Raw genomic sequence first — 18,699 nt, 5'->3', positions numbered from 1 at the left:
ACAGTTCTATGAAAATATACCATGACACGGGAGGGCTTCAGAGGTGTAAAGCAGAGGGCTTTAAAATATATATATTTTGAGATGATGGGCTTAAAATGTAACTTGTCAACTGTTATTTATTCATGTACAATTAAAATTGGTTCAGAACGGGGCAGCACAGCTGGTCCTTAAATGTACACTGAGATAATTGATCATTTGCATGTCAATCTCTCCTGGCTCAAAGTGGAGGAGAGATTGACTTTTTGTAAGAAGTATTAACATGTTCAAACTAGAAGTATTAACTGTCTGTTCAAACTAAAAATCGCAGCCCCTCCACCCCCAAACGACTTCCCGTGGCTATGGTCTCTGTACATCTGAAAGCGTCCCTTCACTCCTTTGATTTCTGCTGTCTCTGCTATAACGTCTCAGGACCCATCAGCTCTACAAAGTCCTCTGTCGCCACCTAGAGGAACAAATGAGTAATTACAACTATCACAGGAACGCCAAAAAGTTTATACGAATCCTGTATAATGTTTTGTTTGTATTTCCACTGCATTCCCACATTATCAAATCAAGACAGCAGGAGGAATGGTAAGTTAATATTTGTATTATGAAAGTCAGGTGTTAGATTATTTGGGAGTCGATTCTTATTCAACTCAACGAAACTTGCTTATAATAAAGAGCCGATTTTTCAACTTCTTTCTAATAAATGACAAGTACAAAAATCTAGTACCCCGCTAGGCCCACTACCATAATGGCTGAGTGCGCACAAGGAAGACCACGAAACGTCTTCTCATTTACACAGCTAACTGACGCTGAGATTTAAGATATTTAGCAGATATATTCATATATTTATCCTAAAATAAGAGATGCTTATGAGGAAAGAAATAATTGTGTGTATTGTATACATACAGTGTATTTCTTCCAAACTTTGATAGGCGGTCATAGGCCTAATTGATTCCTGTTACATTTTTACAGTTGTTGTGTCCGAATATCCATCCTTGCATTCTAAATAGTATGCATTTTAGGTATGCGAAAATATCAAGTTTTATATGTGAAATTTGGAAAATGGACTAAGCTTTAAATGCCAGGATGTTATACTAATTTCGGCTATAATTCGCTGCACACTGTTGAGGAAGGACGCACTGTACCCAAATGAACCGTGAGTCTAGTATGTTGATATTTGTTGCTTACTGCATACATTTTTGCATACATTTTAGTAAACTGTACGTTTCTAAATAGTATATAGTACGATTAGTAATACACATTATGTCGTTTTAGTAAGTAGTAAGCAATACAGATTTCGGATACGACCTATGACTCCCAGCCAACCTTAACAAAATGGATTCATAAAAACTTAGCCACTTTGGTTTTGCGTTGGGCCATAGAGATGTATAGGCAGAGGCAGCTTTATTGATGCTATCTCCTTTTAAAAGTAGTACACTGGCTGATCCCTCCCGATGACCCGACTGGACACAACAGGGTCACCAGAAAGAATAAGCCAATGAAGGTGGAAGCCCCACCCACTTGACTACGTTAAAATGGTGGAACCGCAGCTCATGCTATTACAGCCTTTTGGCCACTAGAGGCCTCTATCATTCTCTATGGATGGGGCAGGTTGGGACTAGCCGGGATACAGTTTATGTCAGAATTGACCAGGATACTTTTCCTAGCAGGTTAGGAGAAATACTCCGCAGGTTAGTATAATTAACGTAGTAGGTTGGGAAAATTAGGTTCAAGTTAAGTAAAGGGTTAGAGTTAACTAAAATGCAAAAATAAACTTTTGAGGTCAATTTGACATAAACTGTATACCGTCTAGCCAAGACCAGGTTGGGGCGGATTGGTGTCCCACCTAGGGATAATACAATTTCCTAAAAAAGGACTGACACGAAAAAGACAACTAAATAACATAATTACATATTCACTATGTAATTGTGCTACATTGCTTTTTATTTTATTTTTTAAAATAATAATAATTAAAACAAAAAAAACATTCAGCCTTTACTGCTTTTCACAGTTGCATTCTGTACCAAATGCTTTACAGGATGTCATTATAATGTCAATTTAAATCCCCAGCACAGCAGGCCAACAATAGGCCTAATCTGCTTTTGTGTTTAAACGTTTTAATATAATGGTATTTACTCTTCTTATTTACAGATTGATATGGGACCAGACCAGTCCTCTTCAGGATTGTGAGGCCTCCTCTCTGAGAGTTATAATGAGTTATCATCAGGGGGCTGAGGGTGGAGCCATCCCTAAAGAAAGACAGAAGGATGGGTCACCAAACAAGGATCTTGATGAGAACATGGACCCTTATATGAAGAGGTGTGTGTGTTTTGTGTGCGCGCACAACTGCTTGTTGAAGACTTTTAAGATCTGTATCCTATATAAAAGTAATGCATTTTTAGAAGGATACTAAGTTACTGCATAGTACATTTAACAGAAAATATGAAAGATTTGGTAAGCGTAAATGACTGACGACAAACCAAGTCCAAAGGTAGTTCACTTCTATAATGCTGCATGTGATTTGAGTATTTACTAAAGGTGCATGTCTTTCTTGTATTATCTGCAGTGTCCATCCAGAGATAGCCGAGTCTGTTTCCTCTGGTTGTTTATCAATGAAGAGTGGTACATCAATGGTTCACTCTCTTCATGTCAAAGAGGGGGCCTCTTCACAAAGAAAAGGGTGAGTTTCTACATGTTACCAGGAAATGTAGAACCATCTCTATAATGAAGTGATAATGCCCGAGGCTACGGTAGGATATGAGGAAGCGCTGTGGGACTGAAGTTTTTAATGAAAATATGTAAATCATTATTTGAATATGTTGGTAACCCATCTCTATAATTAAGTGATAATGCCCGAGAATGCCCGTGTTTGGAGGATATATTGGCATGGATGTTGTTAGGCACGAACATTGAGGGCATCATCACTTTTATACAATGGGTATACTCTACCAACATATTCAAATAATGATTTACATATTTTCATTAAAAACTTTATTTTGTTGAATTTATTCATACTATTTCATCCTTCCACAAGATATAGTCCCGACACAAATCTAGGGTTGCTACCCAAACCGGCTGGTCGTTCGTTCTATCGGTTCGGTTGCCAGAGACGCGACCCAGTCGTTCAGTCTTTTTGTTCTGTATCTATAGACGCGACCCAGTCGTTCGTTCTAAATGTCCATTGCCATACTGTCTGGCAACGCTTTTATCCCTTGCTTGCTAGCTAGCCAACTACGGCTAATTTACAGTCAAGTCAAACAGTGCAGCCAGAATAACAACGGTAGCTGCAATTGCATTTGTTTATGCTGTTTTCTAGAGCCATTTATTCGGATAAATCCATAACAATGAGCTAATGAGGTGCAATTTCGCCTGGCATAGAGAATGTGCTCTCTCGTCAGGACACTGTTGTTCAGAGGAGCTAGCCAACAACACAGCTACAGTAACACAATCACTTCAAACTGAAGCTGGAAAGACTGCAAACTAGCTGCACTTCGTTTCGTTTTACCTTTAATCAATTGACATTTCTTTGTATATATCCATAAAAATGATGCCAGCTGATTCATGATTTCGACTGGCTAAGAAACGCTGCCTGCCTCTCTCTCTCCTCCCGACCCCTACACGTTCATTACTATGGGACAGCTGGAGATCGAATTTGAATATTGAAACAATGTTGCAAATGTCAGAGACAGACAGCAAGGTTTATCTAAATCTCCGCTGTTGAAAACTAAATGTTAGTCTAAAAGAAATGTGAAATAATGTCTAGATGCTTTTTATAGTGGAGATCAAGTTTATAAAGTGCCTGGCTGGGCTGATGAGACAGTGGATTGCGCAGTCAGATGGAACAGAGTAAATAGGCTTTTTAACATCATAGATTTAGCCAGTGGTAACTTGTGGAATAGACACCGGCTGGAATGCAGTTTTTACCAATCAGCATTCAGGATTAGACCCACCCGTTGTATAATTTAGTAATAACCACCTATAAGTGTAATTCTTCAGTTATCACATGGTTTACATTTTCATGTTAATGTTTTTTTTTTTTTTTTTTTTTGTTTTATGTTGCAGTGCAGAATAAACTTCACAGAAAATATTCTGTTCATCAATATATTTGATAAAGGATCAGAATAATTTTATGTCTTTAGAAATGAGTTAAACTAAAATTATGAATTCTGACTCAATATTCAATGTTGTATTATGTTGTATGACTTGTGCTGCTTGCAGGTCCCAACCAGAGATAGCAGAGTCTGTTTCATCTGGTTATTTATCAATGAAGAGTGACCAATCCATGGAACTCCCTTTTCATTTCAAAGGGTAATATTTTACATAGTCCTTTGAGCCTATGTCATAATAATAACATTTTCTTAATTATTTGTGACTTAAGGTGAGACAAAAACATAACGATATGATAAGTAGGTTACCATGATAACAGATAGTTATAGGTAGGTTACCATGATAACAGATAGTTATAGGTAGGTTACCATGATAACAGATAGTTATAGGTAGGTTACCATGTGTTATATTATCAGGCCATTATGTGTTAACCTGTATGGGTCATGTTCTTTTGATCAATGTATTTGATAAATTTGGCCCCGTGTAGCTCAGTTGGTAGAGCATGGCGCTTGCAACGCCAGGGTTGTGGGTTCGTTTCCCACGGGGGGCCAGTATTAAAATGTATGCACTCACTAACTGTAAGTCGCTCTGGATAAGAGTGTCTGCTAAATGACTAAAATGTAATAAATCTTATTTTCCAATTCCCAACCAGGCCAGGAGAGGTACCCTGTGATATCTGCTCTGAGGTCCAAGCTGTGAAGTTCTGTCTGACCTGCACTCAGTCCTACTGTGAGACCCACGTTAGGAAGCACTACACAGTACCTAAACTACAGAGACACACCCTGGTGGAGGTGACTGGAGACCTGGAGGAGAGACTCTGTCAGGAGCACCACAGAGCTCTGGAGGTGTTCTGCAGGACAGACCAGAAGCTGATCTGCAGTCTGTGTGTAGTAACAGAACACAAAGGACATGATGTAGTCTATGAAGAGATAAAACAAGCAGGAAGACAGGTATAGTTTATGCTTTCTTCTCCCCTTTATCAGAAAACATACTTACTTTCCTCTGTTGTCATCATTGTCCAATACAAAGTAGTGCAATTTTTTTTGCATCCCACTATACAAAATGTTTGTTTCTCCATAAAATACCACTTGTTCTGAAAACTATTTCATATTGATGATTTCATGGAAGACATGTTGCTGAGTGTTCAGTGACAAAGCACAAAGGTCATGACCTGATCATTGAAGAGATAAAACAAACAGGAAGACAGGTAGTTGATTCCCCCCCTCATTATACCTGAGTATACACTGAATATACATTGCCAAATGTATGTGGACACCCCTTCAAATTAGTGTATTTGGCTATTTCAGCCACACCCGTTGCTGACAGGTGTATAAAATCAAGCACACCGCCATGCAATCTCCATAGACAAACATTGACAGTAGAATGGCCTTACTGAAGAGCTCAGTGACTTTCAACGTGACACTGTCATAGGATGCCACCTTTCCAACAAGTCAGTTCGTCAAATTTCGGCCTTTCTAGAGCTGCCCCGGTCAACTGTAAGTGCTGTTATTGTGAAGTGGAAACGTCTAGGAGCAACAATGGCTCACCCGCGAAGCGTTAGGCCACACAAGCTTACAGAACGGGACCACTGAGTGCTGAAGCGCGTAGAGCGTAAAAGTCGTCTGTCCTCAGTTGCAACACTCACTACCGAGTTCCAAACTGCCTCTGGAAGCAACGCCAGCACAAGAACTGTTCGTCGGGAGCTTCATGAAATTAGTTTCCATGGCAGAGCAGCCGCACACAAGCCTAAGATCACCATGCGCAATGCCAAGCGTCGGCTGGAGTGGTGTAAAGCTGCCATTGGACTCTGGAGTGGTGGAAACGCATTCTCTGGAGTGATGAATCACGCTTCACTATCTGGCAGTCCAACAGACAAATCTGGGTTTGGCGGATGCCAGGAGAACACTACCTGCCCGAATGCATAGTGCCAACTGTAAAGTTTTGTGGAGGAAGAATAATGGTCTGGGGCTGTTTTTCATGGTTCGGGCTAAGCTCCTTAGTTCCAGGGAAGATAAATCTTAACGCTACAGCATACAATGACATTCTAGACGATTCTGTGCATCCAACTTTGTGGCAACAGTTTGGGGAAGGCCATTTCCTATTTCAGCATGACATAGTTTTGGCAAGTCGGTTAGGACATCTACTTTGTGCATGACACAAGTAATTTTTCCAACAATTGTTTACAGACAGATTATTTCACTTATAATTCACTGTATCACAATTCCAGTGGGGCAGAAGTGTACATACACTAAGTTGACTGTGCCTTTAAACAGCTTGGAAATTTCCAGAAAATTATGTCATGGCTTTAGAAGCTTCTGATAGGCTAATTGACATCATTTGATTCAATTGGAGGTGTACCTGTGGATGTATTTCAAGGCCTACCTTCAAACTCAGTGCCTCTTTGCTTGACATCATGGGAAAATCAAAATAAATCAGCCAAGACCTCAGGAAAAAATGTGTAGACCTCCACAAGTCTGGATCATCCTTGGAGCAATTTCCAAACGCCTGAAGGTACCACGTTCATCTGTACAAACAATAGTACGCAAGTAAAAACACCATGGGACCACGCAGCTGTCACACCGCTCAGGAAGGAGACACGTTCTGTCTCCTAGAGATGAACGTACTTTGGTGCGAAAAGTGCAAATCAATCCCAGAACAACAGCAAAGGACCTTGTGAAGATGCTGGAGGAAACAGGTACAAAAGTATCGATATCCACAGTAAAACAAGTAATATATTGACATAACCTGAAAGGCCACTCAGCAAGGAAGAAGCCACTGCTCTAAAACCGCCATAAAAAAGCCAGACTACGGTTTGCAACTGCACATGGGGACAAAGATTGTACTTTTTGGAGAAATGTCCTCTGGTCCGATGAAACAAAAACAGAACTGTTTGGCCATAATGACCATCGTTATGTTTGGAGGAAAAAGGGGGTGCTTGCAAGCCGAAGAACACTATCCCAACCGTGAAGCACAGGGGTGGCAGCATCATGCTGTGGGGGTGCTTTGCTGCAGGAGGGACTGGTGCACTTCACAAAATAGATGGCATCATGAGGAAGGAAAATTATGTGGATATATTGAAACAACATCTCAAGACATCAGTCAGGAAATTAAAGCTTGGTCGCAAATGGGTCTTCCAAATGGACAATGACCCCAAGCATACTTCCAAAGTTGTGGCAAAATGGCTTAAGGACAACAAAGTCAAGGTATTGGAGTGGCCATCACAAAGCCCTGACCTCAATCCTATAGAACATTTGTGGGCAGAACTGAAAAAGTGTGTGCGAGCAAGGAGGCCTACAAACCTGACTCAGTTACACCAGCTCTGTCAGGAGGAATGGGCCAAAATTCACCCAACTTATTGTGGAAAGCTTGTGGAAGGCCACCCGATATGTTTGACCTAAGTTAAACAATTTAAAGGCAATGCTACCAAATACTAATTGAGTGTATGTAAACTTCTGACCCACTGGGAATGTGATGAAATAAATAAAAGCTGAAATAAATAATTATCTCTACTATTATTCTGACATTTCACATTCTTGAAATAAAGTGGTGATCCTAACTGACCTAAGACAGGGAATTCTTACTTAGATTAAATGTCAGGAATTGTGAAAAACAGAGTTTAAATGTATTTGGCTAAGGTGTATGTAAACTTCCGACTTCAACTGTACTATTGGCAATGTAGATTTGCTAATACTGTTAATTCAAGTTCATGCTACAAGCTTTGTCATTGCTTGTTTTGCAACATAAACATTTAGTTTTTTCAATGAAAAGATTGTTTCTTACTCTGTTTCCACTGCTGAAGACTTTTGATGGAGAGCAACGCCAAAGGCCAGAGTCAGTCGACGGTAAGTGCATGTACAATCAATAATTAATTAACCCAAAAGTTGTTCTTTGAGATCTTTAGTGATAGCTCATAACTTGTGAACAATGATGTACATAACGTTTGTAAAAAAGTATTTAAGATATAATTTGTTACTCCTATTCTGACATAAGTAAATTAGTATGCATTTGTGGTTCCAATTAAGTCTGTTTTTTTCTCTCCAGTGCTGCCCCCTCCTGGGAAGATCCAGGTCCTGTCAGTGAGATCAGACTCTGTGTCTCTGAGCTGGGGTTCTCCTGAGGGGCTGAAGGCACCACACAAGTTCAGAGTGACCTGGGGCTGTGACCTGGGGGAAACGGATTCATCAAAAGTGAAAGGCGGGTATCATCTTAAAATAAGCAGTCTCCAACCTGGTGAAAAGTACCAGTTCAGTGTGGCCACAGAGGGAGAAGATGGAAGACAAAGCAGATGTGTCTCAGCATCTGTAACCACAGGTAAAGAGTTTGGTTTTAGTCATGTTTTACTGACATACTTTGTTGTGTTTTAAGAGCGATATTGTTATGGACTCATATGACAAGATGAAGATCTTCTTACAACAAATCTTGATTTTTGTTCCAGTGGTTCCACCCAGAGACTTAAAGGTAGACCATTTGGAAGAGACCTCCTTCACTCTCCACTGGTCCAAGGCTGAAGGAATGGAAAAAGTCCCACAGCGCTTCTTCATATCCTACTGCAGCCCAGGAACAGACCTCCATGCAGAGAATACTAAAGACTGCCACAAAACATTCTCAAACCTGCAACCTGGTACTGAGCACACCGTCAGCGTCTCAACTGTACTGAGCAATGGGGAAGAGAGTGAACCTGTCTCTACAACTATCTGCACTAGTAAGAGATCTCCTCACCTTATTACAGTTCATCATCTCTACCAGAACAGACATTTTGCTATATTACAAATCAACTTCTATTGTGACTTCTGTTTTTAGCTTATTTCTTCCCACATTATAAGTGATTGCAAAGACATGTTTATCCCTGGCCTTATTCTACATTTTCTCCTGTAATATATTTCTGGTGTTAAACTGTAGCCCTAACAATAATGTATTTTCCCTTAGTACTTCCTGCTCCAGAGCAGCTGAATGTTGACTCAGTGGACACCACATCAGCTACTGTTAGCTGGAGCCAGCCACCAGGATTGGACCAAACCCAACATCATTACCAGATCTCCTACCACTGTCCATGGACAGAACCACACATCACTACCACATCTTCACACAGCATCACTCTCTCTGACCTGCAACGTGGTACTCAGTACTCTGTCACTGTCTGCACTGTGCTGGAAAATGGAAAGCAAAGTAAACTGGTCTCTGCAACCCTAACCACAAGTAAGGAAGTACTCTATTTAAGTATTATTTCTGGTTCAAAAGTTTATATAACTTTGAGTAGTTATCAAATGACTATAATGTACAGTGGGGAAAAAAAGTATTTAGTCAGCCACCAATTGTGCAAGTTCTCCCACTTAAAAAGATGAGAGGCCTGTAATTTTCATCATAGGTACACGTCAACTATGACAGACAAAATGAGAATTTTTTTTCCAGAAAATAACATTTTAGGATTTTTAATGAATTTATTTGCAAATTATGGTGGAAAATAAGTATTTGGTCAATAACAAAAGTTTCTCAATACTTTGTTATATACCCTTTGTTGGCAATGACACAGGTCAAACGTTTTCTGTAAGTCTTCACAAGGTTTTCACACACTGTTGCTGTTATTTGGATGTTACTCTTCTGGATCATCCAAATGCACTCTAGCAAACTTCAGACGGGCTGAATGTGTCCAATAGAAACTCTACTTTGCAACTCTTGGACTAATGATTATGCCCTAGATCAGCTGGATGCAGGCGAGAGTGTGTAAGGCGGTATTGAATGTGTCACTGTCTTTCACCTTGATTACTAATTTCTCTCGACCTGTGCACCTACTTTGTATCATTTACATTTACATTTACGTCATTTAGCAGACGCTCTTTTCCAGAGCGACTTACAAATTGGTGCATTCACCCTATAGCCAGTGGGATAACCACTTTACACATTTTTTTTTTGGTGGGGGAGTAGAAGGATTACTTTATCCTATCCTAGGTATTCCTTAAAGAGGTGGGGTTTCAAATGTCTCCGGAAGGTGGTGAGTGACTCCGCTGTCCTGGCGTCGTGAGGGAGCTTGTTCCACCATTGGGGTGCCAGAGCAGCGAACAGTTTTGACTGGGCTGAGCGGGAACTATGCTTCCGCAGAGGAAGGGGAGCCAGCAGGCCAGAGGTGGATGAACGCAATGCCCTCGTTTGGGTGTAGGGACTGATCAGAGCCTGAAGGTACGGAGGTGCCGTTCCCCTCACTGCTCCATAGGCAAGCACCATGGTCTTGTAACGGATGCGAGCTTCAACTGGAAGCCAGTGGAGTGTGCGGAGGAGGGGGGTGACGTGAGAGAACTTGGGAAGGTTGAACACCAGACGGGCTGCGGCATTCTGGATGAGTTGTAGGGGTTTAATGGCACAGGCAGGGAGCCCAGCCAACAGCGAGTTGCAGTAATCCAGACGGGAGATGACAAGTGCCTGGATTAGGACCTGTGCCGCTTCCTGTGCAAGGCAGGGTCGTACTCTCCGAATGTTGTAGAGCATGAACCTGCAGGATCGGGTCACCGCCTTGATGTTAGCGGAGAACGACAGGGTGGTGTCCAGGGTCACGCCAAGGCTCTTCGCACTCTGGGAGGAGGACACAACGGAGTTGTCAACCGTGATGGCGAGATCATGGAACGGGCAGTCCTTCCCCGGGAGGAAGAGCAGCTCCGTCTTGCCAGGGTTCAGCTTGAGGTGGTGATCCGTCATCCATACTGATATGTCTGCCAGACATGCAGAGATGCGATTCGCCACCTGGTTATCAGAAGGGGGAAAGGAGAAGATTAGTTGTGTATCGTCAGCGTAGCAATGATAGGAGAGGCCATGTGAGGATATGACAGAGCCAAGTGACTTGGTGTGTAGGGAGAAAAGGAGAGGGCCTAGAACTGAGCCCTGGGGGACACCAGTGGTGAGAGCACGTGGTGCGGAGACAGCTTCTCGCCACACCACTTGGTAGGAGCGACCGGTCAGGTAGGACGCAATCCAGGAGTGAGCCGCGCCGGAGATGCCCAGCTCGGAGAGGGTGGAGAGGAGGATCTGATGGTTCACAGTATCAAAGGCAGCAGACAGGTCTAGAAGGACAAGAGCAGAGGAGAGAGAGTTAGCTTTAGCAGTGCGGAGAGCCTCCGTGACACAGAGAAGAGCAGTCTCAGTTGAATGACCAGTCCTGAAACCTGACTGGTTTGGATCAAGAAGGTCATTCTGAGAGAGATAGCAAGAGAGTTGGCTAAAGACGGCACGCTCAATAGTTTTGGAAAGAAAAGAAAGAAGGGATACTGGTCTGTAGTTGTTGACATCAGTGGGATCGAGTGTTGGTTTTTTGAGAAGGGGAGCAACTCTCGCTCTCTTGAAGACGGAAGGGACATAGCCAGCGGTCAAGGATGAGTTGATCAGCAAGGTGAGGTAGGGGAGAAGGTCACCGGAGATGGTCTGGAGAAGAGAGGAGGGGATGGGGTCAAGCGGGCAGGTTGTTGGGCGGCCTGCAGTCACTAGTCGCAAGATTTTATCTGGAGAGAGAGGGGAGAAAGAAGTCAAAGCATAGGGTAGGGCAGTGTGAGCAGGACCAGCAGTGTCATTAGACATAACAAACGAGGATCGGATGTCGTCAACCTTCTTTTCAAAGTGGTTGACGAAGTCATCCACAGAGAGGGAGGAGGGGGGGTGGGGGGGAGGATTCAGCAGTGAGGAGAATGTGGCAAAGAGCTTCCTAGGGTTAGAAGCAGATGCTTGGAATTTAGAGTGGTAGAAAGTGGCCTTAGCAGCAGAAACAGATGAAGAAAATGTAGAGAGGAGGGAGTGAAAAGATGCCAGGTCGGCAGGGAGTTTAGTTTTCTTCCATTTCCGCTCAGCTGCCCGGAGCTCTGTTCTGTGAGCTCGCAATGAGTCATCAAGCCACGGAGCTGGAGGGGAGGACCGAGCCGGCCGGGAGGATAGGGGACACAGGGAGTCAAAGGATGCATAAAGGGAGGAGAGGAGGGTTGAGGAGGCAGAATCAGGAGATTGGAGGGAGAAGGATTGAGCAGAGGGAAGAGATGATAGGATGGAAGAGGAGAGAGTAGTGGGAGAGAGAGAGCGAAGGTTGCGGCGGCGCGTTACCATCTGTGTAGGGGCAGAGTGAGTAGTGTTGGAGGAGAGCGAGAGAGAAAAGGATACAAAGTAGTGGTCGGAGACATGGAGGGGAGTTGCAGTGAGATTAGTAGAAGAGCAACATCTAGTAAAGATGAAGTCAAGCGTATTGCCTGCCTTGTGAGTAGGGGGGGACGGTGAGAGGGTGAGGTCAAAAGAGGAGAGGAGTGGAAAGAAGGAGGCAGAGAGAAATGAGTCAAATGTAGACGTAGGGAGGTTGAAATCCCCCAAAACTGTGAAGGGTGAGCCATCCTCAGGAAAGGAACTTATCAAGGCGTCAAGCTCATTGATGAACTCTCCAAGGGAACCTGGAGGGCGATAGATGACAAGGATATTAAGCTTAAATGGGCTAGTGACTGTGACAGCGTGGAATTCAAATGAGGAGATAGACAGATGGGTTAGGGGAAAAATTGAGAATGACCACTTGGGAGAGATGAGGATTCCTGTGCCACCACCCCTCTGACCAGATGCTCTCGGGGTATGCGAGAACACATGGTCAGACGAGGAGAGAGCAGTAGGAGTAGCAGTGTTTTCAGTGGTAATCCATGTTTCCGTCAGCGCCAGGAAGTCGAGGGACTGGAGGGTAGCATAGGCTGGGATGAAGTCAGCCTTGTTGGCAGCAGAACGGCAGTTCCAGAGGCTGCCTGAGACCTGGAACTCCAGGTGTGTGGTGCGTGCAGGGACCACCAGGTTAGAGAGGCAACAGCCACGCTGTGTGAGGCGTTTGTGTAGCCTGTGCGGAGAGGAGAGAACAGGGATAGGCAGAGGCATAGTTGACAGGCTGTAGCAGATGGCTACAATAATGCAGAGGAGATCGGAATGAAATGAACTAAACATCTGGGAAAGGAGAGAGCAGGGCCTCCCTCACCAAAAAAATATAACTCTCCCAACTTCCACCTCAGAAACTATAATTGTTTCACTGAACCACCCGAATAAAACTCTCCCAACTTCCACTTTAGAAATTAGAATTGTACTCTGTTGTATTGATTAATATACTGGATGAAATGACATGACACTAAGCACAACAATAATAAAGATGATAAGCAATTAGTTCAGTCCAGTGAAAAATTCAAGGACATAAAAGTGAATCATGTAGGCTAATCCTATCAAACAGAATTATATAATGAACTGATTCAATCAAACATCAAAATCAAAAGGCATAGGGTATTGGAGGTCATGAAGATGCCCTGAGTGACAGTGTAGGGTGCTCAGGCTGGCTATGGGTACGGGGCTCACTTCTTCTTTGCCCAGGCTTTGACCAGAGGTCCATTCTGGTAGTTGACCAGGAAGCATGCAACAGAGTACAGCTGGTTGATGCAAACTTTGATGGAGAGGGGGATGACGGTGTCAAAGTATTTGTTCTTCTTCACCCCCCTGATACATCTCTCCCCATGAACCCTAGAGAGAGAGAGAGAGAGAGAGCCTGAGGGTGTTCCCTTCTGGTCCTTTCCCCAGAGTAGCCCCATAGACTGAAGGCCTTTGCAGCATTTGTAATAGTGTTACAGACAACTCAGTTCACTCAGGAAAACTACAGCTGCCAGGGTCATTGCTAAAGTGTATAGCTAATAGTGTTATTTTAACCTACCTTGTGTAGAACCGTATGTCGTCATCGGCTGCAAATCTCTCTAAACAGAAATGCTGGCGGACAGACAACTCTTCCACCTGTCTCCTCAGTTGCTCTATCTCCTCACGGAAATCGTTTTGTCCCAGTGACAAATCAAGGGCCGAGGGGTCGGGGGCTGAATAGTAGTCATGATCCATCACCATGGGCAGGCACATCATCTGCAATGTCCTCAACATCCTCTGTCTCGGATGGTCACTCTGCCATACTGCAGGATGTGGTGCTTGGATGGAGTAGCTGTTCCACTGGAAGAGGACAGGCTCCTTTCTTTAATCCTGCTGGTCGAAGGCTCGATCAAGTCCTAAGCTTGGAAATGACGGCTGCAGACCTTGGTTTGATCTGTCACTGTGAACTTGTCACATTTAATATTTACAGTGCACCTCTTCCGTGCTTCTTCTAATGTTTGGAATGTGTGGAAGCTTACGGAGTTTTTCACTTCCCTGAAATCATGTGGATTTTCAAGAGGAAACTACACAAATAAGAAATACATTGAGGAACAGTGTACACAGTTTTTGTTTAGTGGTGACTGATGATATCGCTAGCTAGCAACTGTTTGCATTGTGGTTTGTTTACCTCTAAGTTAGACTGGATCCGGATGGCCCGGCTAGTGTTTTCTTGCGAAGGTACGTGGGGGTGGTGTTGACATTCTACCCTATTGTTCTTGCATAAAATAATACAATTTCCCCAATTTCTTTAGCATACAATATAGCTTGGCATTTCATATTTTGCTCATCTTTATCAAGGGTTCCAGTAATTTTGGAGGTGACTGTACACACAGTACATTCATTTTTTGTATGATGGTGAATTTCCCAGATCATATAATGCAGTTTGGTACTGAAATCAATTAACGTTTAAAATAAATAAATATCTGAATTAACTAGAGTCTAAGCATTGTGGAAGTATGTTTTGAAGTGTCTGACCTACTGTATATCTGAGAGATATAAGAAAGCTCAGGAAATTGCAAAACATTAATAATAATAATGTTTTTACCGATATTTAACCCCTTTTTTAGCGATAAAACTACTTCCATACTTCCTTTTTATTTATTTTTGGTACCGGGTTACCTTCAGACAGTTCTTGTGAAGCTTGTGGTAGTCCTAGAGCACAACAACCGACATGTAAACACCCAAACCGTTTGGACGCTACAGACAAAAGTTGAATAGTTATCAAAATGGCTCTTAACAATAATGTATTTTCTCTTAATAGTCCCTGCTCCAGACCAGCTGACTGTTGACTCAGTGGACACCACATCAGCTGCTGTTAGTTGGAGCCAGCCACCAGGATTCGACCAAACCCAACATCATTACCAGATCTCCTACCACTGTCCAGGGACAGAACCACACATCACTACCACAAATTCACCCAGCATCACTCTCTCTGACCTGCAACGTGGTACTCAGTACTCTGTCACTGTCTGCACTGTGCTGGAAAATGGAAAGCAAAGTCAACAGGTGTCAACAACCCTCACCACAGGTAAGGACGTACCCTACTTTTGTATTACTGTATGTCTTGTTTCAAAGTTTATTGAACATTGAGTAGTTATCAAAATGACTAATGTATATAAACTAAATATAATGGATGTGTCAGAATGGGACGTAAATGTACAGTATCTTCCTTGATGAGAAATACAGTACCAGTCAAAAGTTTGGACACACCTACTCATTCCAGGGTCTTTCTTTATTTTTACTATTTTCTACTCATCCCAAACCATCTCAATTGGGTTGAGGTCGGGGGATTGTGGAGGCCAGGTCATCTGCAGCACTCCATCACTCTCCTTCTTGGTAAAATAGCATTTACACAGCCTGGAGGTGTGTTGCGTCATTGTCCTGTTGATAAACAAATGATAGTCCCACTAAGCCCAAAACAGATGGGATGGCGTATTGCTGCAGAATGCTGTGGTAGCCATGCTGGTTAAGTGTGCTTGAATTCTAAATAAATCACTGAGAGTGTCACCAGCAAAGCACCCCCACACCATCACACCTTATCCTCCATGCTTCACGGTGGGAACCACACATGCTGAGATTATCCATTCACCTACTCTGCGTCTCACAAAGACACGGCGGATGGTGCAGTTAATTGCCGATTTCTAAGGCTGGTAAATCTAATGAATTTATCCTCTGCAGCAGAGGTAACTCTGGGTCTTCCTTTCCTGTGGCGGTCCTCAAGAGAGCCAGTTTCATCATAGCGCTTGATGGTTTTTGCTACTGCACTTGAAGAAACTTTCAAAGTTCTTGACATTTTCCGGATTGACTGACATTCATGTCTTAAAGTAATGATGGACTGTCATTTCTCTTTGCTTATATAAACTGTTCTTGCCATAATATGGACTTGGTCTTTTACCAAAAAGGGCTATCTTCTGTACACAACACAATACCTTGTCACAACACAACTGATTGGCTCAAATTAATTTTGAAGGAAAGAAGTTCCACAAATTAACTTTTAAGAAGGCACACCTGTTAATTGAAATGTTTTCCAGGTGACTACCTCATGAAGCTGGTTGAGAGAATGCCAAGAGTGTGCAATGCTGTCATCAAGGCAAAGGGTGGCTATTTGAAGAATTTCAAATATAAAATATATTTTGATATGTTTAACATTTTGTTTGCTTACTAGATGATTCCATATGTGTTATTTCATAGTTTTGATGTCTACAATGTAGAAAATAGTAAAACTAAAGAAAAACCCTGGAATGAGTAGGTGTGTTCAAACTTTTGACTGGTACGGTATATGCTGTGTGTTTATACAGTTCTTTATTAAAAATGTAGTTATTTGTTACATTTGACATTGCAAAACCAAGCAGTACTACTTATTTCTCTGAGAGTGAGGTGAATATATAGAATTTTGCCAAAAAAAGAACATTCATATTTGTTTTTCTGAAATTAAACCATGAAGTGCTTTTAAACAAATATATGTCTGTCATTAAACAACCTTAATTATACCACAAGCCATAATTTATTTTGAAAAAACACACTCTCTTTAATAGATTATTTAAACAATAAAATCTCATTCACCAACATTTCTGAAAATAGATATATAGCATTTTGGAAACTCTTTATTGTTTGTCACAGTTTTCTTTTCATTAACATTCTTCTTTTTTTGCGTGGCGGCAACAGTTTAGCAGAGGTGCAGCGCCAATGCTTAATGAATATAACAGAAACTTGTAATGTTTGTTACGTTACAAATCTAACCTCTGTTATGCGACTTCTGCTTTAGGATATTTCTTACCATATCAAAAGGAATTGCAATTGGATTTAAACTGTAGCACTGACAATAATGTGTTTCCACTAGTTATCCCTGCTCCAGACCAGCTGACTGTTAACTCAGTGGACACCACATCAGCTGCTGTTAGCTGGAGCCAGCCACCAGGACTGGACCAAACCCAACATCATTACCAGATCTCCTACCACTGTCCAGGGACAGAACCACACATCACTACCACATCTTCACACAGCATCACTCTCTCTGACCTGCAAGGTGGTACTCAGTACTCTGTCACTGTCTGCACTGTGTTGGAAAATGGAAAGAAAAGTCAATTGGTGTCAACAACCCTCACCACAGGTAAGGAAGTACTCTACTTATTAAGTATTATTTGTGGTGTCAAAGTTGATATAACTTCGACTAGTTATAAAAATGATTCTGCTTGATTTAACTTTATCCAATGTACAGTTTAAAACACTTTTTATTATGGAGATAATTTGTAATGACTGCATTGTTTTCATTTAAAGTGCCTTGCATAAGTATTCACCCCCCTTTTCCACATTTTATTGTGTTACAACCTGGAATTCAAATGTATTTAATTGTCATTGCTTTTATCAACAATCTACTCAAAATACTCTGTTATGTCAAAGTTGAAGAAATATTATATATATATATTTAATTAAGATGAATGAAAAATAAATCACTATTATACCTTGATCATCCCCAAAGCCAACACCTCCTTTGGCCGCAATTCCTTCCAGTTCTCTGCTGCCAATGATTGGAACAAATTGCAAAAATCTCTGAAGCTGGAGACACTTATCTCCCTCACTAACTTTAAGCATCAGTTGTCAGAGCACCTTACCGATCACTGCACCTGTACACAGCCCATCTGAAATTAGCCCACCCAACTACCTCATCCCTATATTGTTATTTATTTTGCTCATTTGTACCTCAGTATCTCTATTTGCACATCATCTCTTGCACATCTATCATTCCAGTGTTAATACTAATTGTAATTATTTTGCACTATAGCCTATTTATTGCCTTACCTCCATAACTTGCTACATTTGCACACACTGTATATACAGTGGGGGAAAAAAGTATTTAGTCAGCCACCAATTGTGCAAGTTCTCCCACTTAAAAAGATGAGAGAGGCCTGTAATTTTCATCATAGGTACACGTCAACTATGACAGACAAAATGTGGGGGAAAAATCCAGAAAATCACATTGTAGTATTTTTTATGAATTTATTTGCAAATTATGGTGGAAAATAAGTATTTGGTCAATAACAAAAGTTTCTCAATACTTTGTTATATACCCTTTGTTGGCAATGACACAGGTCAAACGTTTTCTGTAAGTCTTCACAAGGTTTACACACATTTGCTGGTATTTTGGGCCATTCCTCCATGCAGATCTCCTCTAGAGCAGTGATGTTTTGGGGCTGCCGCTGGGCAACACGGACTTTCAACTCCCTCCAAAGATTTTCTATGGGGTTGAGATCTGGAGACTGGCTAGGCCACTCCAGGACCTTGACATGCTTCTTACGAAGCCACTCCTTCGTTGCCCGGGCGGTGTGTTTGGGATCATTGTCATGCTGAAAGACCCAGCCACGTTTCATCTTCAATGCCCTTGCTGATGGAAGGAGGTTTTCACTCAAAATATCACGATACATGGCCCCATTCATTCTT

At 42.1% G+C, this 18,699-nt stretch overlaps 1 protein-coding gene across 1 annotated transcript; it reads left to right on the top strand.

Moving 5' to 3' along the window:
• Nucleotides 1-2,197: 2,197 nt before the first annotated feature.
• Nucleotides 2,198-9,817, top strand: LOC311110228 (collagen alpha-1(XIV) chain-like; the record flags this gene model as incomplete). The annotated part of the gene is made up of 9 exons (XM_084188765.1): nucleotides 2,198-2,304; nucleotides 2,552-2,665; nucleotides 4,204-4,293; nucleotides 4,745-5,042; nucleotides 7,892-7,934; nucleotides 8,134-8,403; nucleotides 8,528-8,794; nucleotides 9,019-9,258; nucleotides 9,789-9,817. 9 exons carry the CDS (start codon nucleotides 2,198-2,200, stop codon nucleotides 9,815-9,817), a joined length of 1,458 nt encoding a protein of 485 aa, XP_084044891.1.
• Nucleotides 9,818-18,699: the final 8,882 nt, after the last annotated feature.

Source organism: Coregonus lavaretus (genome assembly GCF_964263955.1).
Source record: "Coregonus lavaretus genome assembly, contig: SUPER_35_unloc_2, whole genome shotgun sequence".
Lineage (NCBI taxonomy): Eukaryota > Metazoa > Chordata > Actinopteri > Salmoniformes > Salmonidae > Coregonus > Coregonus lavaretus.
The sequence above is the reverse complement of the archived record's forward strand: the minus strand, read 5'-3'. Positions and strand labels throughout refer to the sequence as shown.